The sequence below is a fragment of the Meles meles genome, chromosome 7 (genome assembly GCF_922984935.1).
Source record: "Meles meles chromosome 7, mMelMel3.1 paternal haplotype, whole genome shotgun sequence".
Taxonomy (NCBI): domain Eukaryota; kingdom Metazoa; phylum Chordata; class Mammalia; order Carnivora; family Mustelidae; genus Meles; species Meles meles.
Genome location: NC_060072.1, coordinates 53342769 through 53367107, shown reverse-complemented (window position 1 = coordinate 53367107; position 24339 = coordinate 53342769). Strand labels below are relative to the sequence as shown.

Genomic DNA, 24339 nt, shown 5'->3' with positions numbered 1-24339 from the left:
TTTTAAACAATTTTCAAAGTATTAAAATATCTACATGTAAAATATCTAATAAATAGTAATATTTATTATTCAATAAATAGTTTAAAGGTACTCAAGGTTAATTTACCTGTGTCCATTATTTGAAGAAGAACTTCAGGTCACTGACATATATTGAAAACCAATATTTTACTAATACCATTAATATAATCATATCAAAATTACCTTTAAAATATTCAACTCTGCACCATCTAGAATCATCTTGAGGACAATGCTCAGGGTGAGATCTCTCCTCTCTAGAAGCATCCCTTGATAATCTCATTTAGTCACAGAACTTAAATAACAACTTTGTAATGGAGACCACAAAATAAACAACTTGGGTCCACACAGCTTTCCTCACTCAAACTTGTGTATTCTGTTGCCCATGAATCATCTCCACTTACAGGCCTGTAGACAAATAGACATCTCAAACCTAGCATGTTCAAAACTGCTCTTCTGTTGGTCTCCACAAACCCACACCTCCTACGATTTCCCCCATCTCAGAGGATGGAAATTCCATTATTCTACCTGCTTGAAATAAAACTTTGGGGTCATCCTTTAATATGTTCTTTCTCTTACACTCCACACCCAATCTACTTTCAAATCTAGTTGGCTCCACCTTCACATTATATCCAGAATCTTCCCACTTCTCACCATGTCCACCTCTATTCTAGCATTTTCTCTCTTGGATCATATCAATAACTTCCTACCTGGTCACCTGGTCATCTTTCCCTACATCCCACAACAAAAGGGATCATTTAAAGCATGTTTCAGATCATGTGCCTCTTCTGTCCAAACCTTCCAAGAATTTCCCATGTCCCTGAAAGTTAAAAGCTATGTCTCCAATGTTGTCTCCAAACCCTTGCTACTACCATGACTTCATATCCTATTACTAGCTCTCTCACTTACCCTCCTCTGGCCACACAGGACTCCTAGTCTGGTCTTGTAACACAGCTAGCATGCTCTCCGGATTCTTTTAGCTTTTTGTTCATTCTTTCTGGAAGTCCCTTTCCCCAGATATCTATAAATCTTACACCTTGACATACTTAAAGTCTCCAGTCACCTATGCTTTTGTCTTATCAAAGAGGGGAACCCGCTTCCCTCACCCTACACTTTCTGATTTGCTCTGTCTTACCTAGCTCACCCATACAAACACTCCACTTTAATTTTCCCTATGGAACTTACTAGCCTCTATCATACTAAATATTTATTAGGTATCTTACAATTCCCATTAAGATGAAAACTGGGATATCAGGGAAATTTTGAAAATCATTTTTTCACTGCACTTAAAACAGAACCTGTCACATAGCATGCACTTCAAACATATTTATGACATGAATGTTATTTTCAAAAAACACTAATAATAAATATTAATATAAACAACAAAGAGAAAGAAATAAGTAGGTAATGAGGGGAAGGAAATAACATAAGGTATATACATGTAAGAAAATCTGTAAAAATTTAGCATAAACATAATATGAATTTCACTGTGAGATGAATCACGGTTATAGGAGAAACTCAGATTGCATCAAAGAAATTATAGAATGATCAAAAGACATGAAAGGTTGAAATTTGATCCAAAGAGGAAAAATTTCAAAGAAAAACTAGAATATTTCTGTCATTTTTTTCCCTTCCCTTATATATATATATATATATATATATATATATATATATATATATATCTTCTTTCCTTAGAAACTGGTGTATCTGAAAAGTTGTCACTCAAAGTTCCTTCAGATGTGGTTGAAGGATCTGCCAGGGCGACATTTTCGGTTTTGGGTGAGTCTCCCAGCCCAAGGCAAGCCACTGTCCATCTCATTACTCCAGTGCATGCAGCCTCACCATCCATGGTTAGTGAAGACTTTGGCTGTAAGCACTGGGTTGAGAGAAAGAGCGCTAAGCTAAGAATTGCATTGTATATTAGTCAGGATGGGGTTAAAGAGATGTTGTGCTACTTTTTATACCTTGACGTACTCAAAAGAGTAAAAAGTGTCATCTCTCTGTGCCCTTATCTTCAGAGATTGGCTAGGTGGTGAGGCTTCCTAATAGATTTGAAAACAGTTGGTTTTTACCAGGCATGTGGTTCATCAGAAAAGATATGCCCACCCATTGTTTTTTCCATCCTGGATTCATCGACTTTTCTCCCACTTTTTTCTGTCCTTTCTGTTTCTTTTCTTCACCTCTTATGCTTTCTTGTCCTACTCTCCATACGTGATTTGACCTCTTGTTTAGCTAGTAATCTATCTTCTTATCCCAGTAGAAACCAGCCCTGAGTGCCTCTGGGTTTTTTTTTAAAGGTTTATTTCTTTATGAGAGAAAGAGAGAGCCCCCATGCAAGTGAGTGGAGGAACAGAGGCAGAGGAAGAGAATCCTTAAGAAGACTCCCAACTGAGCACAGAGCCCAAAGCGGGGCTCAATCCCACCACCCATGAGATAGATCATGATCTAAGCAGAAACTAAGAGTTGGACACTTAACTGACTGAGCCACCCAGGCACCCCTCCTCTGATTTTTTTAATGTCTTTCATTCCCCAGGTGACATATTAGGCTCTGCAATGCAAAATCTTCAGAATCTTCTCCAGATGCCGTATGGTTGTGGAGAGCAAAATATGGTCCTTTTTGTCCCTAACATCTATGTTCTGAACTATCTGAATGAGACCCGACAGCTGACAGAGACTATCAAGTCCAAAGCCATCGGTTACCTCATCAGTGGTGAGCAATAATCCCAAAAGGAGAAATCTTAGTTGATTCCCTAAATATCTCTGTCAGTGAACTCAAATCAGCATCCCTTTGATTAAGATTTAATAATCACTGTTGCTGTGACAACCAATAAAATGTCCCACTCTGATACCAGGCAATTCAATGGCATATCAAGCCTTGGAGACATCTTAACAAAATAGGAGTTTTCCTATGATTCCCAACCACATTCTGAAGAAAAAAACTAATTACTTCTCCAACATCTCTTCTATTTCATAAATCCACAAAAACTTCCTCTTCAGGGTACCAAAGGCAGTTGAATTATAAGCACAGAGATGGTTCATATAGCACCTTTGGGGATCATGATGGTAGAAGTCAAGGAAACACATGGTAAGATCATTATTTTCATATGCTTGCTATAGATCCATTCTATTCTCAAACTCTAGAAATAATGATTCTCTGATACATGGGGTTCTTTCAGGGAAATGGGTTATCCTTTAAAAATCCATATGTCTGTCATCACTACTATGTGACTGCATCATTTCTTGTATGAAGGCATGCCAGCTGTGATAGCACAGTAAATAGCAGTAAAATAAAGATTCCCCCCAAATGGAAATAGAAGGCAGAAGGTGTTATAAAGTGAAAAGGTAGTAGAAGAAGTTCTATACTGTGCATTAAGGGAAAGTAAGAGGGACAGGACAGAAAGAGATGTGAGATGATCCTCATGTCTGTCTCTCCTGTACTGGACAGGCTCACTGCATTTGTGCTCAAGTCCTTTGCTCAAGCCCAGTCACACATTTTTGTGGAGATGTCACACATCACGAGTGCCCTCACCTGGATCTCACAGAGACAAAAAGAAAATGGTTGTTTCCAACGCTCCGGATCGCTTCTAAACAACGCCATTAAGGTGGATGCTGTTCATTTTGTTCTGGTCCCTGAAAACAGAGACATGTAGGGGCAAAGACACTCCTGTTGATTCCTCCTGTCCTAGTGACATATCTTTAAGGAAGGATGGTACTCTCTAAAGCTTCTGAAATCTGACAATAAAACAGCCATTTTTACTGAATTATAAAATAGGGTGCAAAAAACCCCAATATATTACTAAAAGTGAGGGGAAATAATTTGAAGTTGATTCGAGAATTTGAGAGTGGAGGAGAATGGGGAAAAAATCAACAATATTGCACAAGAAAAGATGCTTTCTAGTGAAGAGTGTGTGGAGTAGGGAGGGTGGGGGAGTAGAATGATCCAGCTCTGCCTAATGACTATTGGAGTGTTTGAGTGTCTCTGCTTCTGCTCTGTACAGGGTGGGGTAGATGATGAACTGACGCTCTCTGCCTACATCACCATTGCTCTGCTGGAGATGCCACTGCCTGTCACTGTATGTACCAGAACAGTCCCTCTACCTCCCTCACAGATACAAGGAATACTAATCCTGTAGCTGTGACTCTGTAAGGAAAATAAGTTGTGGTTGTCCTGTTATTTAATTTTGGTATATTCCACTAGACCATAAAAAACTAAATCCCTTTGGAAGCTGCCAAGGAAATTATTCTCCGGTCAGAACCATGATGTAACATGACACATTGTGCCTTTTAATCTGGTGTTAGCCTGTGGACAATTCATTAGCCTGCTTGTGCTATCTAAAGATTTTTTATCTACCTTATAGCACCCTGTTGTCCGCAATGCTCTATTCTGCCTGGAAAATGCCTGGAGATCCATCTCAGAGGGCCAAGGAAATCCTGTCTACACCAAGGCCTTACTGGCCTATGCCTTTGCCCTAGCAGGAAACCAGGCCAGGCGAAGTGATCTTCTTGAATCGCTGGACAAAGATGCCATAAAAGAAGGTAAGGGCTGCTACTGCAAAATTTACCTCCGGAATCACCAGTGATTGATGGGTGCCTGGGTGGCTCTGTTGTTAAGTGTCTGCCTTCAGCTCAGGTAATGATCCCCAGGTCCTGGGATCGGGTCCCACATCAGGCTCCCTGTTCAGTGGGGAGTCTGCCACGCCATCTACCAATTCCCCCTGCTCATGATCTCTTGCACTCTCACGCAATAAAAAAATACAATCTTTAACAATTAATTAAATAAGATCACACTTTAAGTTTAAGATAGTATCCTTTTCCATTTCAAAGAGGACTCAATCCACTGGCAGCGTCCTGGAAAAGTTGAAGAAGTTACGACATTTTATTATCAACCTCGGGCTCCTTCTGTTGAAGTGGAGATGACTTCATACGTGCTCCTTGCCTATCTGACTGCTTGGCCTGCCCGATCTTCAGAAGACCTGTCTGTGGCTTCACGTATTGTGAAATGGATCACGAAGCAACAAAACCCCAAAGGGGGCTTCTCCTCTACTCAGGTCTGTGGAGAGCCTCTAGGAAGAAAGATAAATATGTTAATACATATGTAGACACAAGCATATTCTAGGAGTTGAATAATCAGATAGTATTTCTAATTCACGCATTCTCTGTTCCTCCATCACCAGAAAGGTTCCAGCCTCATTATTTTATATATTTATTATTGTTCTGTCCTCTGTACAATACCTCATCTCTTCTCTCCTTAGTCAACCCATAAATGTAAAATGGATCAATCTTCCTAAAGCAATATTTCATAAAATGACTTCCCTGGTAAAGCAAATCTTTTTTATTTTTCTCACCCAAAAGGAGACTGAAACAATCTACTAATGTTATTCAAAGTATTTACTCTTCCCCACTAAACACAAATACTCCCTTCTAATTAGACTAAACTCTTCACTTTTTCTGGAATTGGCTCTCTCCTTTTTCTGTGTCTCCACATGTTTCCCACCTGGTAGTCCCTGATGCCTCTCTTTCTGTCTGTATAAATCTTTCTCATGATTCATACATAATTTTATTTCTTCTTCACAGTACCTCCCTCAAGTAAATCTTCTTACTTACCTTCTCATTAGGAAGTGTTCTCTTACTAATCTAGCTCTGCTTTCTTCCCCTTTCCCTGAATGTTTACAACAAATATTATTATATAAATTTCTATTATTATTATACATTATTATATAAATTTCTAAATTATTGAAATAGCCTCTGCTCTATGTCAATGTTTGGATCTAATTTCCACATGTATAGTGTAGACTACTTGAATGGGGAAATGTTTTAATGTCCCCCCTAAAGTACATAGAATAGTTTGTGGTTAATAACGGGTCTGTGTTTGTCATGAAACCACTCTAAGAGAGAGTAGTATTGATGTGATCTACATCCAGTATGATTCTGTTACCTTCACTCCCGTGACTTCTGCCCCATCTTTTTTCAGGATACGGTGGTAGCTCTCCAAGCCCTGTCCAAATATGGAGCGGCAACTTTCAGTAAAAGGGAGAAATCCTCTGTAGTCACGGTCAAGTCTTCAGAGACGTTCTCTGAAGAATTCCATGTCCACGATGCTAATCGTCTGTTGCTGCAGGAGGTTGGGCTGCCAGAGATTCCAGGGGAGTACAGCACGACCGTGTCAGGGTCAGGATGTGTGTACCTCCAGGTGAGACTTCCAGGGTTTAGGGGGTGCTACAAATGTGGGGAGAAAGCTTCAAGAACTGGATATGAATCTCCAAATGGAAAAAGATGTGTGAGCTAAGGAGAACAGACTATTTGAGGGCAATGATAAAGGATTTTTTTTTCCATTTGTTGTAGACATTCTTGAGATATAACATCCTGCCTAAGAAAGAAGGGAAAGTCCCCTTCACTCTGAAGGTTGATACTCTCCCCAAGAATTGTGATGGAGTACATGCTCACAGGAAATTCCAGATTCACATCAACATTAGGTAAACCCTTCTGTTGATGAGACCTTTTGTAGAACATGGAGAAAGTGGTTTTCTTTTGCAGGGGAGCTCCATCGTCCCAAGTCACAAACTATGAATACGGCATTCTTGCAATATTTACTAACAAGAAAATTTCCTTCACCCAATCTGAAAAACCTTAACACTGAGCATATGATGTTGCCATACCTGCAGAGTGTGACTTCATTTTTTTTTAAGATTTTATTTATTTACTTGACAGAGAGAGATCACAAGCAGACAGAGAGGCAGGCAGAGAGAGAGAGGGAAGCAGGCTCGCTGCCGAGCAGAGAGCCCGATGCGGAACTCGATCCCAGGACCCTGAGATCATGACCTGAGCCGAAGGCAGCGGCTTAACCCACTGAGCCACCCAGGCACCCCCAGAGTGTGACTTCATAATGCTGGGTTCTCCAAACAAGCAGAGCAGACACAAATAGAATAGATGGGGAAGCTGAGTTGTAGTTAAAGATAGGGAACAGCACAAATGAAAGAGGAGGGGGAGTTTATGTCTTGAATGAACACTAAAGAATTTTGTTTGAATGCCTTGTCCTTGTGCCTTGTCTTCATAGTTACGCTGGGGAACGACCAAGCTCCAACATGGTCATTGTTGACGTGAAGATGATATCAGGCTTCATACCTGTGAAATCATCAGCGAAAAAGGTAAGCCCTAAATCCCTCACAGATAGCAAAATCATGATAAAAGCTGACATTTATGCTTGTCAGTTTTATTGGATTTTCAAGAGGTTTACTCCCTCACACTTCTTCTCTAGAGTGTTTAAGTCATTTCAATAGTGGGTGTGGCTGTTATGCGGTCTGCGGTGTAAGACATAAGTCATAGACCTGGTTAACAGTGTAATACATAAGTCATAGACATGGTTAATAATGCTCCAGCATCCCTTGAGACATTAGGTATATGGAGAGGTATTGAATTATCCTATTTTTTAAAAGCAGAAAATGTATATAGACATATGTGTAATATAAAAATGTATCATACATATACACATATATATTTGATATATGTGATAGTCTTCCTTTCTTCTTTTTTCATATAAAGGATGATTCTCAAATTTCATGAAAATGTGGGAGTGCCTGGGTGGCTCAGTGGGTTAAGGCCTCTGCCTTCAGCTCAGGTCATGATCCCAGGTTCATGGGATCAAGCCCTGCCTCAGGCTCTCTGCTCATTGGGGAGCCTGCTTCTCTCCCTCTCTGCCTGCATCTTTGCCTACTTGTGATCTCTGTCTGTCAAATAATAAATAAAATCCTTAAAAAAAAAAGAAAACGTGTATGTTAGAGATAGATTAGGGAGATGATAGACAGATGACAGATAGATACAGAGATATGTAGGTATAAATAGATGATAGAGATGATAGATAATAAGAAAGCATTTAATAAATATCACTGTAATTCTCAAAGAAATCACAATTAGTCACTTGGATGTTTCTGAACAGCCAGTTAGATCATAAGTACCTGAAAAGTGCTCTTAGCCTGGAATTTCCTCATCCCTTATATCTGGCTTATATTCTTGGTCAACAGCTCCAACAAAAACCTCAGATTCAAAGGACTGAAGTGAGCACCAACCATGTCCTGATTTACTTTGAAGAGGTAAGATTCTGTGACTCTGCTAGATCTGGGGAAACTACTAGAGGTTCCAACACATCAATCCAGATTCTGGATAAAGTTTTGCACACACATACAAGTGAGGGAGAAGAAAATAGTGGTAGAGGGAAATGAATCCTGGATTGACCAACAAGGCTCATTTTACTACATTTGTCTATCCATAGAATCATCTCATTTGTCCTTCTTATATCTGCCTTTGAGTGTATTCTGCAAGTCTCAAAATGTCCCATTCTTTCCATAGGTTTTGATACAGTTGAATAGCATAACCATAAGGTTGGATAATACCATAGGAAGAGAGAATGGTAACTAGAAACTAAGTTAATCTTTGATTCCAATTCAGTTTTCCTGTCTCTCCAGCTAACCAATCAAACCCTGAGTTTCTCCTTCTCAGTGGAACAAGACATCCAAGTTGACAATTTAAAACCAGCCACTGTAAAAGCCTATGATTATTACGAGACAGGTGAGTGAGATTCAGACATGCTGAGCTTTGAAAGGGAAAAACTGATGAGCCTGATAAAGGATGACCCTAACTCAAACAAAATTCCACAATCTTTCACCAGAAGAAAGAATGAGTTTGTGGTCATTGGATAATCCTGTGCCCCCTAAACGAGTCTTGAACCGTTCTTATAAAGCAATAAGAGGATCAGTTCTTTCTAAATCCTCTTATAAAGTTGTTTGTTCTGGAGTGAAATATTCCAGAAATATAAGTAGAGTAGCAATAACTAAAAAAAATCAGTATGATTTATGATATGAGACCTAAAATTTGATCTTTTTAAAACATATTTTATTTACTTATTTGAGAGAGAGAGAGAGTATGCACAAGAGAGAGCATGATCTGGGAGGAGGGATGGAGGGAATGGGTGAAGCAGACCTCCCCTGAGCAAAGGAGTTGGATGGGAGGAAACTGGGAAAGAAAGTATAAAGATCCCAGGACCTGAGCCGAAGGCAGATGCTTAAATGACTGAGCCACCCAGGTACCCCAAATTTGATCCATTGTTGACTCATGCCTTGAGTAGTCTCACAAAATTTGAGAAACTCTGGAATATAGCAGGAAATTCTTCCATTTGCTCATGACTTAGAACTAGAAATTTGCCAGCATCCTAAGATGCTGGTAATGTAAAATTTTACTCCTTCCTGGAGTGAGAAAGAGTTCAGAGAGGAAGTTAAATTCCAATGAAGAGAACACAGCTGTGAAGAGGGCCATAGAGTATCCCATCAATAGAGAACCTTCCATCTTTGGAACCTGCCCTTGACTTCTGTATCCAAGCCCAGTTCTCTCTCACTGCCCCCTCCACTAGTCCTGGATGCGTTAGTACAGAAGTCGTTCATTTCCATTGGCTCCATAACTGTCTTTATACTTTCTTTCCTAGTTTACACAGGTTATTTACAGTTAACTTCCCATGTGCCTATTACTGAATGTCTTCACTCCTTCTGTCTTATATATTCTGTTTCAGAGGAATTCACTATTGAAGAATACAGGGATCCCTGCAGTGCTGGTAAAGTATAAACAGCGAAGTCTAATGCCAACCTAAGGAAAATAAACAAATATCAGTTGTCCATATAAGGTTGCTTCTTGAGTATATTCTTATCATATTATAAAGCCCATGATGTATCATTTAGGAATTTAAACTATTTCAAACATATTCTAGAATTTCTTGGTTAAAAAATGCATGTAAATTATAATTACTGGGTCTGGGGTGACTTGTTTGCAGATGAGTCCAGGAATTTGCAACATATAAAAACTAAATCATCTAATATTTAGTTTATATTCTGTACCAGTCGTGATGTGTTTATCACCTATGACCTTTTCGGGATACTTCTAAACTTACACTAGTTGAGGTCAGGAAAATTTTCCCTGTAGTTTTCTATATAGCACAGCATGAGAGATGTGATCTACAAGATTTTCCTTTAGGCCAGTCAATAATGTTCATTTTGACAATAGAACACTCACTGTGACACCTTCAGTTCTCCATTCTAAAATAGGAAACAAAAAACAAAAACAGCCCTGTCATTAAAAATAATTAAAATTTATTAAGATCAAATATTTATGATTGAAGTATGAAAAGTTATTCCTTCAGTAGATGACAGGATTTCCCTAACTTTCGTGTCATTTATTCTACTGTTCAGAATCTGAACACAAAAATGCTTGAAAATGGAAATTGTGGACCTCATCAGATGATCTTCTCCAGCAATGAAAGACAAAGCCTTATCAGAAGAGAGAAAATAGTAGGAGAAATAGGGGACAGGAATTGGAAATATATGAAATTTGTATGTTGAATAAGTTTATGACATATACACTTCTACCATTTCTTTTGATCTTTACCAATAGTAGATTTCCCTTCTGAAGTATGTGTCTGTTCTCTGCAGCATTCTTACAAACACTATAGAAGTTATATGAAAAGCTGAGCTAATGTACTACATAGAAATCAAAGTGGAATTCCAAAAAGTGTTCAAGTAATTCACAGAAATTTAGGCAAAAGAAAACAATGTTTCCAAATATTGGAAACAACCAAATATCCATTACAGGTGAATGGTTATACTAACTGTGACTCATTCATGCCTTGGAATACTACTCAGAAGTAAAAAGGAACAAACTATTAATCTACACAACAATTTGAATGGATCTCAAGAACATGATGTTTGGTATAAATAAAGCCAATTTCAAAAGGTCATACAGTATGATTCCTTTTATCTAACAGTCTTGAAATGAAAGAATTATAGAAATGGGGAAAAATTAGTGATTTCCAGGAATTAGTGATGGTAGGGCAGGGGTGGGGTATTGGCATGACTATAAAGGGACAGCTTTAGAGAGATCTTTGGGGTGATAAAATCCAGCATGCCTTTCTTTACAAGTAAAATATTTGCGTTTCTGTGGCTTAATAAAATGTTTTAGTAATGACTATGACGTTAATTAAGTGGCTGCCTTCTGCTCAGGTCATGATCCCGGGGTCCTAGGATGGAGCCCCGTGCTGGGCACCCTGCTCAGTGGGGAGTCAGCTTCACCCTCTTCTTCTGCCCCTCCCCGACCCCCAGTCATGCTCACTCTCTCTCTCAAATAAATAAATAAAGTCTTTAAATAAAAAACTACTATGGCTGGTTGCTGTCATTTCTCTCTTTTCATCTTTTTTTTAAATAATACTGTTTATTATTTTCCCCAGGTAAAACTTTGAAATCCTTTGTCAAGTTAATTACCCCAATAATCACATTGGGTACTGTGTAGTGCTGCATTGAATATTTGTCAATTTATAATGATTCTGTATGTCAACATTTTTATAATATTTAGCCTTCCCTATTCAGACACAGTTTATCTTCATTTATTCAATGCGCATGAAGTGAATTTTACATTTGACTTACTTTCTCCATTTGAACTGAACTACAAAGTTAAAATTAAAGATTAACTTCATGAATATATATAACATAATTAGATGAAAGCATAAAACAGTGTATACGTGGAGACAAAGATATATGCAAGAATCAGATTACAAGATAATGAAAGACTACAACAACATTTTTCATTTGTTGGTAGAAACCATTGCAAAATTTGAAGCAAGAGACTATTTCAGATGTGCATTTTAAGAGCTCATCTTCTAGGTGGAGGCAAGAAGGAAGTTTTTGCTGATCTCCAAATACACAGGCCATTTGTGCAGAGCTCGGCTCCATTCTTTATGCTTCATCAAATGGTTTAGCACACTTGTGTCTCTTCACTCTTATACAATTCTACACTTTAAAAAATTATTGTCCTTTTACCTATGACTCAGACCTCTTTGAAAACCAAATGTGTACCTTGTCTGCAGCATGTTCACTCAATGTGCTGTGACTATCGCAGGCACTCAGTGAAACAAAGGAGTGACTGAACGGGTCACTGCCCAAATGAGCATATTCCCATAGGTAGATAGGTAAAGAAGAAATGGAAGAACACACAAGTGTTGGAATATACCTGTAAGGAAAATGAGGTAGAAGAATTTCTAGAGGGAAGTTGGAGGGGCTGCTGGAGCAATTGGGTCATGGGCACTAAGGAGCAACTGATGAACCAGTAAATTCTACCTCTGAAAATTAAAAAAAAAAGGAGAAAAAAAGACTATATTAAAAAAAAAAAGAAAGAAGATGAGCCAGAAAGACCATTTTACTTAAACCTGAGCTGAATTGCTTAATGCTTCACAAATGTATTATGGAAAAGATTTTCATTGTTTTCCAACGTCAAATAAATGAGAAGGAAAAGGAATTTGGGTTATTTATTAACACTTTTAGCAAAACTTGTTTATTTTTTTTTAAAGATTTTTATTTATTTATTTATTTGACAGCGAGAGAGAGAGATCACAAGTAGGCAGAGAAGCAGGCAGATTGAGAGAGAGAGGGAAGCAGGCTCCCCGCCAAGCAGAGAGCCCGATGTGGGACTGGATCCCAGGACCCTGAGATCATGACCTGAGCTGAAGGCAGCGACTTAACCCACTGAGCCACCCAGGCGCCCAAATATCAAACTTTTTTTTTTTAAGATTTTATTTATTTACTTGACAGACAGAGATCACAAGTAGGCAGAGAGGCAGTCAGAGAGAGAGGAGGAAGCAGGCTCCCTGCTGAGCAGAGAGCCCAATGCGGGGCTCGATCCCAGGACCCTGGGATCATGACCTGAGCTGAAGGCAGAGGCTTTAACCCACTGAGCCACCCAGGCGCCCCAGCAAAACTTGTTTAAAAGTACCTTTTATACATTCACTGAGCTCTAAGAGGAAAATTATTGCCTCTGTCTTGCAAAACTGTCTGTCAGCAATCATCAAAAGGGTAAATATGTATTACCTCTGTTGTGGGTTGAATTGTGCCCCCCAAAAGATATATTGAAGCCCCAATCCCTGGCACCTGCAAACGTGACCTTACCTGGAAATAAGGTCTTTGCAGATGTACTTGAGATGTAAGTTAAGATGAGATTATCCTGGAGTAGGATGGACCCTTTATCCAATACTATTGTTTTTCCGTAAAAGGTGAAGATATACAGAGACAAGCATGCACACAGGGAAGACAGCATCAGACACACAGAGAAAAGGTCATGTGATGACGGAAACAGGGACAGAAACACCAAGGGCTGCTGGCAACAAATGAAGCAAAGAGAAAGGCAAGCAAGTGGTTGCCCTGTAGAGCACGTGGAGGCTGTGTGACGCTGTTCACACCTTGGTTTGTGACTTCTTGCCCTCAAAACTAGGAGAGAATAAATTTCCATCGTTTAAGCCACTCAATTATAGGAAACTACTATATTATTCAACTGAAATAATATATGTTCATTACTGGCCCAGTTTACTTGGTTCATTCTTATCTGCCTTTTAAATCAGAGCAAATGGAGTGCTCGGGTGGTCCAGTCAGTTAAGCATCTGACTTTGGTTCAAGTCATGATGTCAGGGTCCTGGGATGGAGCCATGTATCAGGCTCCACCATCAGTGTTGAGTCTCCTTGAGTCTCTCTCTCCCTCTACCCCTCCCCTGACTCAAGCTCTCTCTTCCTCCCCCTCTCCCTCAAATAAATGAACAGTAAAAATCTTTAAAAGAAAATAAAATAAATCAGAAAAAATGAGCATGTTCCAAGTGATTGAGTGGTGGAAGGAAAAACCAAGAAATTTTCTTTTGTTTTATATATTCTTGCACAGTTTAATATAAAATATCTTGTACCATAACTTAAAACAAACAAAAACTAAAATGGGATATGGGGTCTTGTTTCTCACATCTAGCCTTCTAACAACATGTTTATAGCTTATCTCAAAAAAGATGAGGGGCGCCTGGGTGTCTCAGTGGGTTAAGCCTCTGCCTTCGGCTGGGGTCGTGATCTCAGGGTCTGGGATCCAGCCCGGCATGATCGAGCCCCGCATCGGACTCTCTGCTGGGCAGGGAGCCTGATTCTCTCTCTCTGTCTCTCTCTGTCTCTCTGCCTCTCTGCCTGCTTGTGATCTCTGTCAAATAAATAAATAAAATCTTTATTTAAAAAAAAAGCTGAATCTTTTCTTGCCGTTACAGTTCTCCAGGAGGATTTTCTTCTTTATTTCTCCCATGGGTCATAAAGAAAATAAAATGGTTCATAATACAAATAAATAAACCCGTGAGCCATTAAGACTGCTGGACTTCAAGTCACATTTGGGTGAAAATGCTGATTTGTAGATTTTAATCTGTGCTCACATGCTCCCTCAAGGAATATTTGATTAGTACTTGAAACAAAGTACAAGTTACAGACCCTTCTTTTTAGAGATTTTAAAAATATAAAGGAGTCATTGTTATTTAAATGGCAACAGTGAGCAAAATATCTTTATGCTTTTCACTTTATATTCTCAGGCACTCTTCTTATAAAATTTAGGAACCAGAATTAATGAGATAATATTAAAATAAAGAATACTCAAGCCACTAACTGCAAAAGGTCTGCAAGGATTTAAATTATTGTCAAATGAAGTTTGGCTTGAGAAAATCTGTGCCAAGATCCAATGTGTGTTTAATCAGACAAAATGAAACTTGTCATGTCCAGTAAATGATCTTTGATTACCCAAACTCTGTTAATATATAAGCCACACAAAGACTTTCATCCTCAGTACACTTGGATATCACTTGGCCCAAAAATTCTCTCCCAAAGACACTAAGCAGCTGAATATAAAATTAAATTGCTTCTTGATACCAGGCATACAAAAAGAAAAGATTGAAAATAAAAGAGCACTGCATGTGGTACATAAGCAATGAATCTTGGAACACTGAAAGAAATTATATAAATAAATAAATAAATACACAAATGGGGGAAAAAAGAATGCCTTTGGCAATTCATGTAAAATAAAACACCTTCTCTATAAATATTTTTATAATTTATACTAAGACCCATAGATGAATATTATTAACTATGAGATCTTCTTTTTTTCACTAATTATTCATCAAAGTATAATTTTCAAAAGAAAATATGTATTCACACATATAAAAATTATATTCTCAAGAAAACATAAACACATGTCAAAGATTTTATTTAACCTATTGACTAAGTAGCCAGTAAGATGTTATAACCACTTCAAAGAACATCCAAAAAGCAAGGATATTTACAAACAATTTAACAAAACTGTTAAGATAAGAAGGATGGGTTGTGTATAAAACTGAATAATGTAAAATATGCCATAAAATCCTTGGGGTTATCTTTTCCACTGGACAGAAATTATTTGCATGTTTACCTGAGAAAAATCCACAAGTAATTTCACTGAGCCTGGAGCCTTTCAGTTGTAGTAAGTTATGATGAACTAAGTGTATTCCCCTTGATAAAATTTAAGTGGCCCTTGGCCCCAAGTTGTATTGAAAGAATGTACTACTCCATATTTTTGCCTTATTGCTGAGTTTCTGGTCATTTTTCTGGCAGTCTCCACTCTGCAAATATTATTCTTAATTTTAAAAAAAGAGAAGTGGCAGTCTCATGAGGTCTGCACAATTGTTTTCATAAGTGGTAGGAAGGTTAATTAGCCATGTAGGCCTCCTTGATTTTGTCTGCAAATCTTGAGCCTTCAGTATTAAGCAACATAATTAACTTCTGTCCAGCAGCCTTCATAAGCCTGAATCTTGGTTCAGGCTTTTAAGACCCTCTATGACACCATTTCACCCACAGTACCACAAAGATAGATGAATGCCTCTTATCTAAAAGTCCCCCAAATCCCAGGGTTCTTGGCTTGCACGAAAGTGGTCTTATTTATACCTGTGAGACTGAGGCCCTGTAAGTCAGGCACCAGGTCAGTTTCATGACAGAACTTTGTAGGCATTGACTCCACTGATATTTCTCAATAGTGACCTTAACATGCTCAATGATAAATGAGAATTATCTTCAAATAATTGTAGGCCTTGATTACATAATCAATCTGTCCAATTATATCCATGTTAAAAGCAAACAACAGATTCTTATTAAACCATGCAATATTTGCCATGCAAAGTGTAAAAATTCAGTGACAGTAGGTATTTGAACTCCAAGGGAATCAGTGGGAATTATGACCTGAGCCAAAGGCAGCCGCTTAACCAACTGAGCACCCAGGTGCCACTCAAAGTGAAAATATTTAAAGCTCACATAAGAGAAGAAAGATAACATGATTGTAAAGTCAACAAAAAGCCAAGAAAAATTTTCTTGTGCAACACTGAATAGTTGCTATCGGGACACATTACAAAAGAAAATAAGTAAAAATCTCAACCGCTGTCAAGAGCAAAACCTACTAAATTGAGCATTACACAGACCTGTACACTGGGGATAAAAATACATTATATGTTTATTAAAAAAATAAAAAATAAATTAATTAAAATCTAAAAAAATAATAAAAAATAAATTGAGCATTAGATATAGCACAAAAGAAATAAAAAGAACTTCTCATATTCTTTTTTTTTCCAAAGATTTTTATTTATTTATTTCACAGAGAGAGACACAACAAAAGAGGGAACACAAGCAGGGGGAGTGAAAGAGGAGAAGGAGGCTTCCCACTGAGCAGACAGCCCAATGCAAGGCTCAACACTAGGATCCTGGGATCATGAACTGAGCTGAAGGCAGACGCTTAAGGACTGAGCACCCAGGTGCCCCTCTTATATTCTTTAAAAACACAATCTTTATAATCATACCTACTATATTCCAAGTAAATAACCACAATTTAATTTCTAAAAGCAATATACCATTAATAGAGAAAGTCTAATTTCAGCTTTACATTAATATAAATTTTGCAGTAAACATTTTATACGTTTTTTAAAATTAATAAACCCATCAAAATTGAGCCAAAAAGGAACATCAACAAAAATGGTAGAGTAAGGAACTTCAAAATATCAATTGAAGATTGAAAGACATGTATTAATATAAAATATATTACACAGAGTAATGGAATATATATAAATTTTACTATGCTAGTATATTGATATTATTAAGATGGCAATGTCTCCCAAAGTGATCAGTGCAATAGATTCCATGTAATCTCAGCCAAATTTACAAGTACTTTTCCTTCAAAAATGAACAAGTTGATCCTGAAATTCATTTAGAGATGCAAGGAACCCAAATCAGCCAAAACCATATTGAAAAAGAACAAAGAAGACTCACATTTCCCTATTTTAAAACTATTTTCAGAATTTGATCTAGGATCCAGAACACATGAAATCCTCTTACAACTCAACCATAAGAAAACAAAAAAACTAAAATGTGGTAAAGGAATTGCATAGAAACGACTCTAAAGAAGATATGCAAATAATTAATAAACTCATCAAAATATGCTCAACATCATTCGTTTCTAGGGAAATGCAAATCAAAACCACAATTTTGACACCTGGGTGTCACACTGGGTGTGACACCTCTTCACACCCAGTAGGGTGGGGATAATAAAATGACAACAGCTACACAACAGAGAATGACAGGTATTGGCGAGGATGTGGAGAAAAGAGAAGACTCATTTATGGAATGCAGCAATGTGAAAAGCTGCAGCTGTTTGGAAAACAGTCTGGCAGTTCCCCCAAAATGCTGAACAGAGAGTTCCAGTGTGACCCAGCAATTTTACTCCAACTTACACACCAAAGAGAATTGACTCTTGATTTCAGCTCAGGTGTTAATCTCATGGTTCTGAGTTTAGGCCCCATGTTGGTCTTTGGGCTGAACATGGAGCCTACTGAAAAAAAGAAAAAAAGGAAGGAAGGAAGGAAGGAAAGAAAGAAGAAGAAAGAAATCAACTAATGCTTTAAGCAGTAGGTCTGAGAGAGATAAAATGAAAATTTAAAAATTTGTAGTAAGATTTGAGGAAATTACTCATAATGCAAAAGAGAATTAAAAAGTTATACAAATATCAAAAACAAGTTTTAAAAAGGCACAGAATAGACTCAACAGTTATTTCCAACAAAACGGAAAATGAAATTTTTTAAAAAATGGAAATTTAGTACAGACTGTTTCTTCCTTCTTTCAGATAACCCTTGAGAAACAATATAAACAAGAGAGAAACAGAAGTTGTAGGAACCAACAAAATATTAGAAAAAAATATGGAGGAAATGAAAGCAATCTGGAGCTGATGAAGAAGTGGCAGGGGAGTTGGCAGTCAAAGAGAAAGGAATTTGGGAAATGACTGACTTGATAAATTGAAAGAAGATTATTTAAGTTCTGCGGCTGGTTTTCTTTGAAGCTGGTTTGGGACAATCTATTTCTTCACCACAGAAATCAGCAGCAAAAGCCTAGACTAAAATTCTATTAACCAAAAAGCTCTGCAAGTATGAAGAGTGGACCAAATCCAGTGTGGAATAACCAGTGCCTGAGGCTTTCATTTTTCCATTCTCTCCCCCTATCAATCCTCCAAGCTCTGGGTTCGATTTCTTTTCACTGCTGTCACCTAAAGATATAAAAATGTAGCAAGTAAGAGTGGTCATCAGTGGCCCTTGGTGACTGGGGATTCCCTTCCTGGACTCTTTACCTCCCCATAATTTTAAGTCACTAGCAAGATCACAGGCAAGGATCTGATCTTTGGCTCTTCCCCTACATATATATTGGACAAAGTAGCCCATTAATAATGGGCTCATAAGCCAAAATAACTAAACACATGTCAGCTGTTCAAGTCCTATAAAAGAAACACAGTAAACTGTGTTTGTTCAACACATATGTTCAACATATAATACCTAAAGAAGAATTACCAGAATAAACATAATATAAAACAATCTTAATATTTTAAAGCAGATAATAAAAGGTATAAAAAATATAAATTAAAAACTGGAAACCATAACATAAAAAATGGGAATATTAGATATGGATACATTATTTGATATTTGTGAGATTAATATTCTGATGTATTAACAAAAGAACAAAATAATGAGCTTGAAGATGAAGTCAAGGAACTTTCAAAACAGCAGCAGAAAAATTGAAATAAATACATAGACAATGTAAATTGAAAGCTAAGTAAAATTGAAAGACTGAAGTAAAAGCATGAACATCTACATCTTAGATTTCCCAGGTGAGATGCAAGTAAAAGTGAAAAGGAAAAATTATGAAGCAATAATGGAAATAAACTTCCCAGAATCAAAAAAATATAAATAACTACTTTAGAGAAATTTTAAAAAACACAAGCTTGGACACACACTAAACTCTTTTTAAATGTATAAGATAAAGAAAAATTATAAAAGATTCCAGAGACAAAGACTAAATACAAGTTCATAACAATACTGGATACAAGAATACAATGGAAAATAGTTTGAGGCACTAAGGAAACATTTCACATCAAGAATTTTATATCCAAAAAATAAATAAAAAATCAGAACATAAAAAATAAAGAATTTTATATCCAAGATAATCATGACTCAAATGTGAGAACATTAAGAAATATTTGTATGTATACACAACCTCAGAAGTTTTGCTAGGCAAGAGCCCTACACTGAACACCATTCAAGAGAAAGTTTGCGGGGTACCTGGGTGGCTCAGTGAGTTAAAGCCTCTGCCTTCCACTCAGGTCATGATCCCAGCCCCCTGGGATCTAGCCCCACATCCAGCTCTCTGCTCGGCAGGGAGCCTGCTTCTCTTCCTCTCTCTCTCTGCCTACTTGTGATCTCTGTCTGTCAAATAAATAAATAAAATCTTTAAAAAAAAAAAGACAGAAAGTTTGCAAACAAAAAAGAGACAAAAACCAGGGTATGCTATAAAAGATGTGAAAGCAAGAATGCTTTAAAACATTAGTGCTAATTATGGATTTCTTTGAATACAATGTGCAAAATCAAAGAAACTGAGAAAGTTTAAGTTTCTTTCAGGCAAGGTACACTCAGGGAATCAAAACTACATTATAATTTGAAGAGGGAAAGTTTAATATAAAGTATTATAAACAAAAACAGGAGATTGGGATAATGAGATATTGTTTATTTATTTATTTTAGATATTTAAAAAAAAATTTTTATTTATTTGAGATAGAGGACCACGCACAAGCAGGGGGAGAAGCAGGGGGAGTGACAGAGGGAAAAGCAGGCTCCCTGCTGAGCAAGGACCCTGATGCAGGACTCCACCCCAGGACCCCAGGATCATGACCTCAGCCAAAGGCGGACAACCGACTGAGCCATCCAGGCTCCCAAGTGAGATTAGTTAATACAGAATAAAAAGAAATCTAAAAATATATAAGAATAACAGGACTATGGAGCAGACACTACCCACGGTCTGAAACAGTGCACCAAGGAAAAGTCAGATCAGAAGTACATCCAAAGAAGGAACAAAGAATGCTGACTACTGAACTTTGTTGGAGAGGGAGCAGCCCTGGATCACTGGATGATAGAGAAGTTCACTAAGGCTTTGAAGCCAGGTAACAAGGGAAGGTGCTGGGCTGGTGGCACTCTTGCTGGAAAGCACCTCAGAAGGTGTTGGGGAAAATCATCCAAGGAAGTCACCAATTGCTGCTAGTTATGGGGCACCACAGAAGCCTAAAAGTATAGAAGCCACACACACACTGCTGAAGATTGGTGCTGAACAGATCATGCAAACTGCAGGAATCAGGTAACAGGGGAGGCCGGGACTGTGGAAACCACATCTGCTGAAGGAGACTACATAGAGGAGCACCTTAGAACCAAGAAGGAAATTTGTTCCTTCTCCATTTTTCTTCTAGAACTCTTTATTAGAAAAGCTTAACATCCTGGCAAAGAATAAAAATTCATAGACACCAGCTCCACAAGGCAAAGTCGGCAATGAAGGATAGATTTGGAAGGTGTTGAACTGGTAACTGGCACAAAGCTTTATAACTCATTACTTAGAAAAAAAAAAAGCATATGGGAAAAAGGATACATGTAGGAGAGTCTAAACATATATAAGAAATTTCTAAAATATCCCCCTATTACATTGAAGATGTGGAAAGTCTACACTGTCACAGGAATAAATAAACATGAGTATGTCTTAGGTTAAAACAACAATCATAAGACAAAACAGAATGTATATATTTTAAATCAGATGAATAAAAATTTCAGAAATTACACTATCTGTAAATGCATTAAACTTAGAAATTAAATGAGAGGAACTATTAAACTAGCTGATTTAAAAAAGGGAAAAATCTAGCTGTGTGTTGCCTGAACTTAAAGAAAAAGTATGAAAAAAGAAAATTTGAAATGAGATATAGCTTGAGACGAGATAAAGCAATCAATATGAACCAAAGAAAAGCTTGCCCAGGTAACAATCTTATATCTGTCAAAATTAAATTTAAGGAAAAATAAATCAGAAGGGACTGTGAGGGACATTATATATTTTAAAAGAAATATAAAGCAGGAAGATATGTCCATTGTCAATATAGAGTCATTAAAAGTATACAAACTCATGAAAGAAATTGAGGAAGACGCAAAGAAATGGAAAAATGTTCCATGCTCCTGGATTGGAAGAATAAATATTGTGAAAATGTCCATGCTACCTAAAGCAATCTACACATTTAATGCAATCCCTATCAAAATACCATCCATTTTTTTCAAAGAAATGGAACAAATCATCCTCAAATTTATATGGAACCAGAGAAGACCTCGAATAGCCAAAGGAATATTGAAAAAGAAAGCCAAAGTTGGTGGCATCACAATTCCGGACTTCAAGCTCTATTACAAAGCTGTCATCATCAAGACAGCATGGTACTGGCACAAAAACAGACACATAGATCAATGGAACAGAATAGAGAGCCCAGAAATCGACCCTCAACTCTATGGTCAACTAATCTTTGACAAAGCAGGAAAGAATGTCCAATGGAAAAAAGACAGCCTCTTCAATAAATGGTGCTGGGAAAATTGGACAGCCACATGCAGAGAAATGAAATTGGACCACTTCCTTACACCACACATGAAAATAGACTCAAAATGGATGAAGGACCTCAATGTGAGAAAGGAATCCATCAAAATCCTTGAGGAGAACGCCGGCAGCAACCTCTTCGACCTCAGCCGCAGCAACATCTTCCTAGGAACATCGGCAAAGGCAAGGGAAGCAAGGGCAAAAATGAACTATTGGGATTTCATCAAGATCAAAAGCTTTCGCACAGCAAAGGAAACAGTTCACAAAACCAAAAGACAACTGACAGAATGGGAGAAGATATTTGCAAACAACATATCAGATAAAGGGCTAGTATCCAAAATCTATAAGGAACTTAGCAAACTCAACACCCAAAGAACAAACAATCCAATCAAGAAATGGGCAGAGGACATGAACAGACATTTCTGCAAAGAAGACATCCAGATGGCCAACAGACACATGAAAAAGTGCTCCACGTCACTCGGCATCAGGGAAATACAAATCAAAACAACAATGAGATATCACCTCACACCAGTCAGAATGGCTAAAATTAACAAGTCAGGAAATGAGAGATGCTGGCCAGGATGAGGAGAAAGGGGAACCCTCCTACACTGTTGGTGGGAATGCAAGATGGTGCAACCACTCTGGAAAACAGCATGGAGGTTCCTCAAATGTTGAAAATAGAACTACCCTATGACCCAGCAATTGCACTACTGGGTATTTACCCTAAAGATACAAACATAGTGATCCGAAGGGGCACATGCACCCGAATGTTTACAGCAGCAATATAGCAATATAGCAGCAATGTCTACAATAGCCAAACTATGGAAAGAACCTAGATGTCCATCAATAGATGAATGGATAAAGAAGATGTAGCATATATACACAATGGAATACTATGCAGCCATCAAAATAAATGAAATCTTGCCATTTGCGACAATGTGGATGGAACTAGAGGGTATCATGCTTAGTGAAATAAGTCAATCGGAGAAAGACAACTATTATATGATCTCCCTGATATGAGGAAGTGGAGATGCAACATGGGGGGTTAGGGGGATAGGAGAAGAATAAATGAAACAAGATGGGATTGGGAGGGAGACAAACCATAAGTGACTCTTAATCGCACAAAACAAACTGGGGGTTGCTGGGGGCAGGTGGGGTTGGGAGAGGGGGAGGGGGGTTATGGACATTGGGGAGGATATGTGCTATGGTGAGCGCTGTGAAGTGTGTAAACCTGGCGAATTCACAGACCTGTACCCCTGGGGATAAAAATACATTATATGTTTATAAAAAATAAGAAATAAAGTGCATAGGAAAAAAAAAAACAAAAAAAAAAAAAACCAATGTGAATAGAAATACCAGAAGACACTGGAAATAACTCTATCAGAAAAATATGTATGTCCTATTATATACAGCAGAGTTAATTTAAAAAAAAAAGTATACAAACAGAAATGGAACTAAATTGCAAGGCAAAATAAATATTAACTGACAGGGGCTGCAGAGGGAAAAAAAAACAAGAATATCAAACACTTGTGCAGTGAAATGAATAAGCTCAAATCACATGTATGCAAGGGAGAAGGATACTAGTGCAACAATGAACAAAAAGACCAGTGGTAGGAAATTAAGAGTTCAGATATGGATCGATGTATATATGAGACTTTAACAGACTATCTAAGTAGCACCACAAATCAAGGGGATTTAATAAGATTGTTAGTAGAAGGGGCTAGGAAAATTAAAGTTTAAAAAAACACAAAACTTGGATCTGTAAAGAAAACTACATGCAAAGTTAGAATACAGATAGTTTGCTGATACACTTATAAAAGGTCAAACTATAAAATTAACACAAAAATCAAATTTGGGCTGGGAAAAAATATCTTAAAGCAAACTGCAAAAGGCTAAATCACAAGGAAAAGAAGTTGAAGTTTATCAGTGCAACATTAAGAAATAAAGGATAGTATCGACAGTTATAGACGAGAAAATGAAAGAAAATGTCTATAATGTCTTTAAAACTGATTAGGAATTGTATCTAGGTTTATACAAAAAAAATTCAGGAAATCAACAAGACTAAGATAGCAACTATAATTTAAAAAATGAGAAAAGGAAATGAACGAGAAATTTACAAACTAAAACTAAAAAAAGTCATTGATAGTGAGATAGATACAGATGGAAACAATGATACAATATCACTTCACACCTTTTTGTTTGGCAAAATGTAAAGACCAGCTGCCATTAGAAATGTGAGGATATGAAAATCCTCCTGCACTATTTGGTGGAATCAGTGTGTTACAGCCATCCTGAGAGAGTAACATGCCTCAGATCCAGCAAGCCCACCTCTGTGTATGGGCCCTCCAAAAAGTTAATCCAAGTGTCCAATGAAACATGTTAAAAAGATATTTATTAAGGCATTACTTGTGGTATCAGGAAGGTGGAGGTGATCTTGATTCTATCACTAGGAGAGTGGACACATAAAATTTGGTTGATGATGACCTAGCAGTCAATAGATACAAAATAA

The 24339-nt window shown here is 37.5% G+C and overlaps 1 protein-coding gene across 1 annotated transcript in view; it reads left to right on the top strand.

Annotated features, from left to right (window-relative positions):
* LOC123947309 (pregnancy zone protein-like) overlaps positions 1–10589 on the top strand; it is a 51927-nt gene extending 41338 nt beyond the window's left edge. Inside the window, exons 23-36 of the mRNA XM_046013446.1 lie at positions 1711–1794; positions 2549–2725; positions 3013–3100; positions 3461–3617; positions 4014–4088; positions 4374–4551; positions 4840–5063; positions 5987–6205; positions 6358–6488; positions 7070–7160; positions 8034–8102; positions 8475–8577; positions 9572–9613; positions 10245–10589. Coding sequence (XP_045869402.1) covers positions 1711–1794; positions 2549–2725; positions 3013–3100; positions 3461–3617; positions 4014–4088; positions 4374–4551; positions 4840–5063; positions 5987–6205; positions 6358–6488; positions 7070–7160; positions 8034–8102; positions 8475–8577; positions 9572–9613; positions 10245–10267 — 1661 coding nt within the window. The 3' untranslated portion in view covers positions 10268–10589. The remainder of the gene's footprint in view (positions 1–1710; positions 1795–2548; positions 2726–3012; positions 3101–3460; positions 3618–4013; positions 4089–4373; positions 4552–4839; positions 5064–5986; positions 6206–6357; positions 6489–7069; positions 7161–8033; positions 8103–8474; positions 8578–9571; positions 9614–10244) is intronic.
* The last annotated feature ends 13750 nt before the right edge of the window (positions 10590–24339 follow it).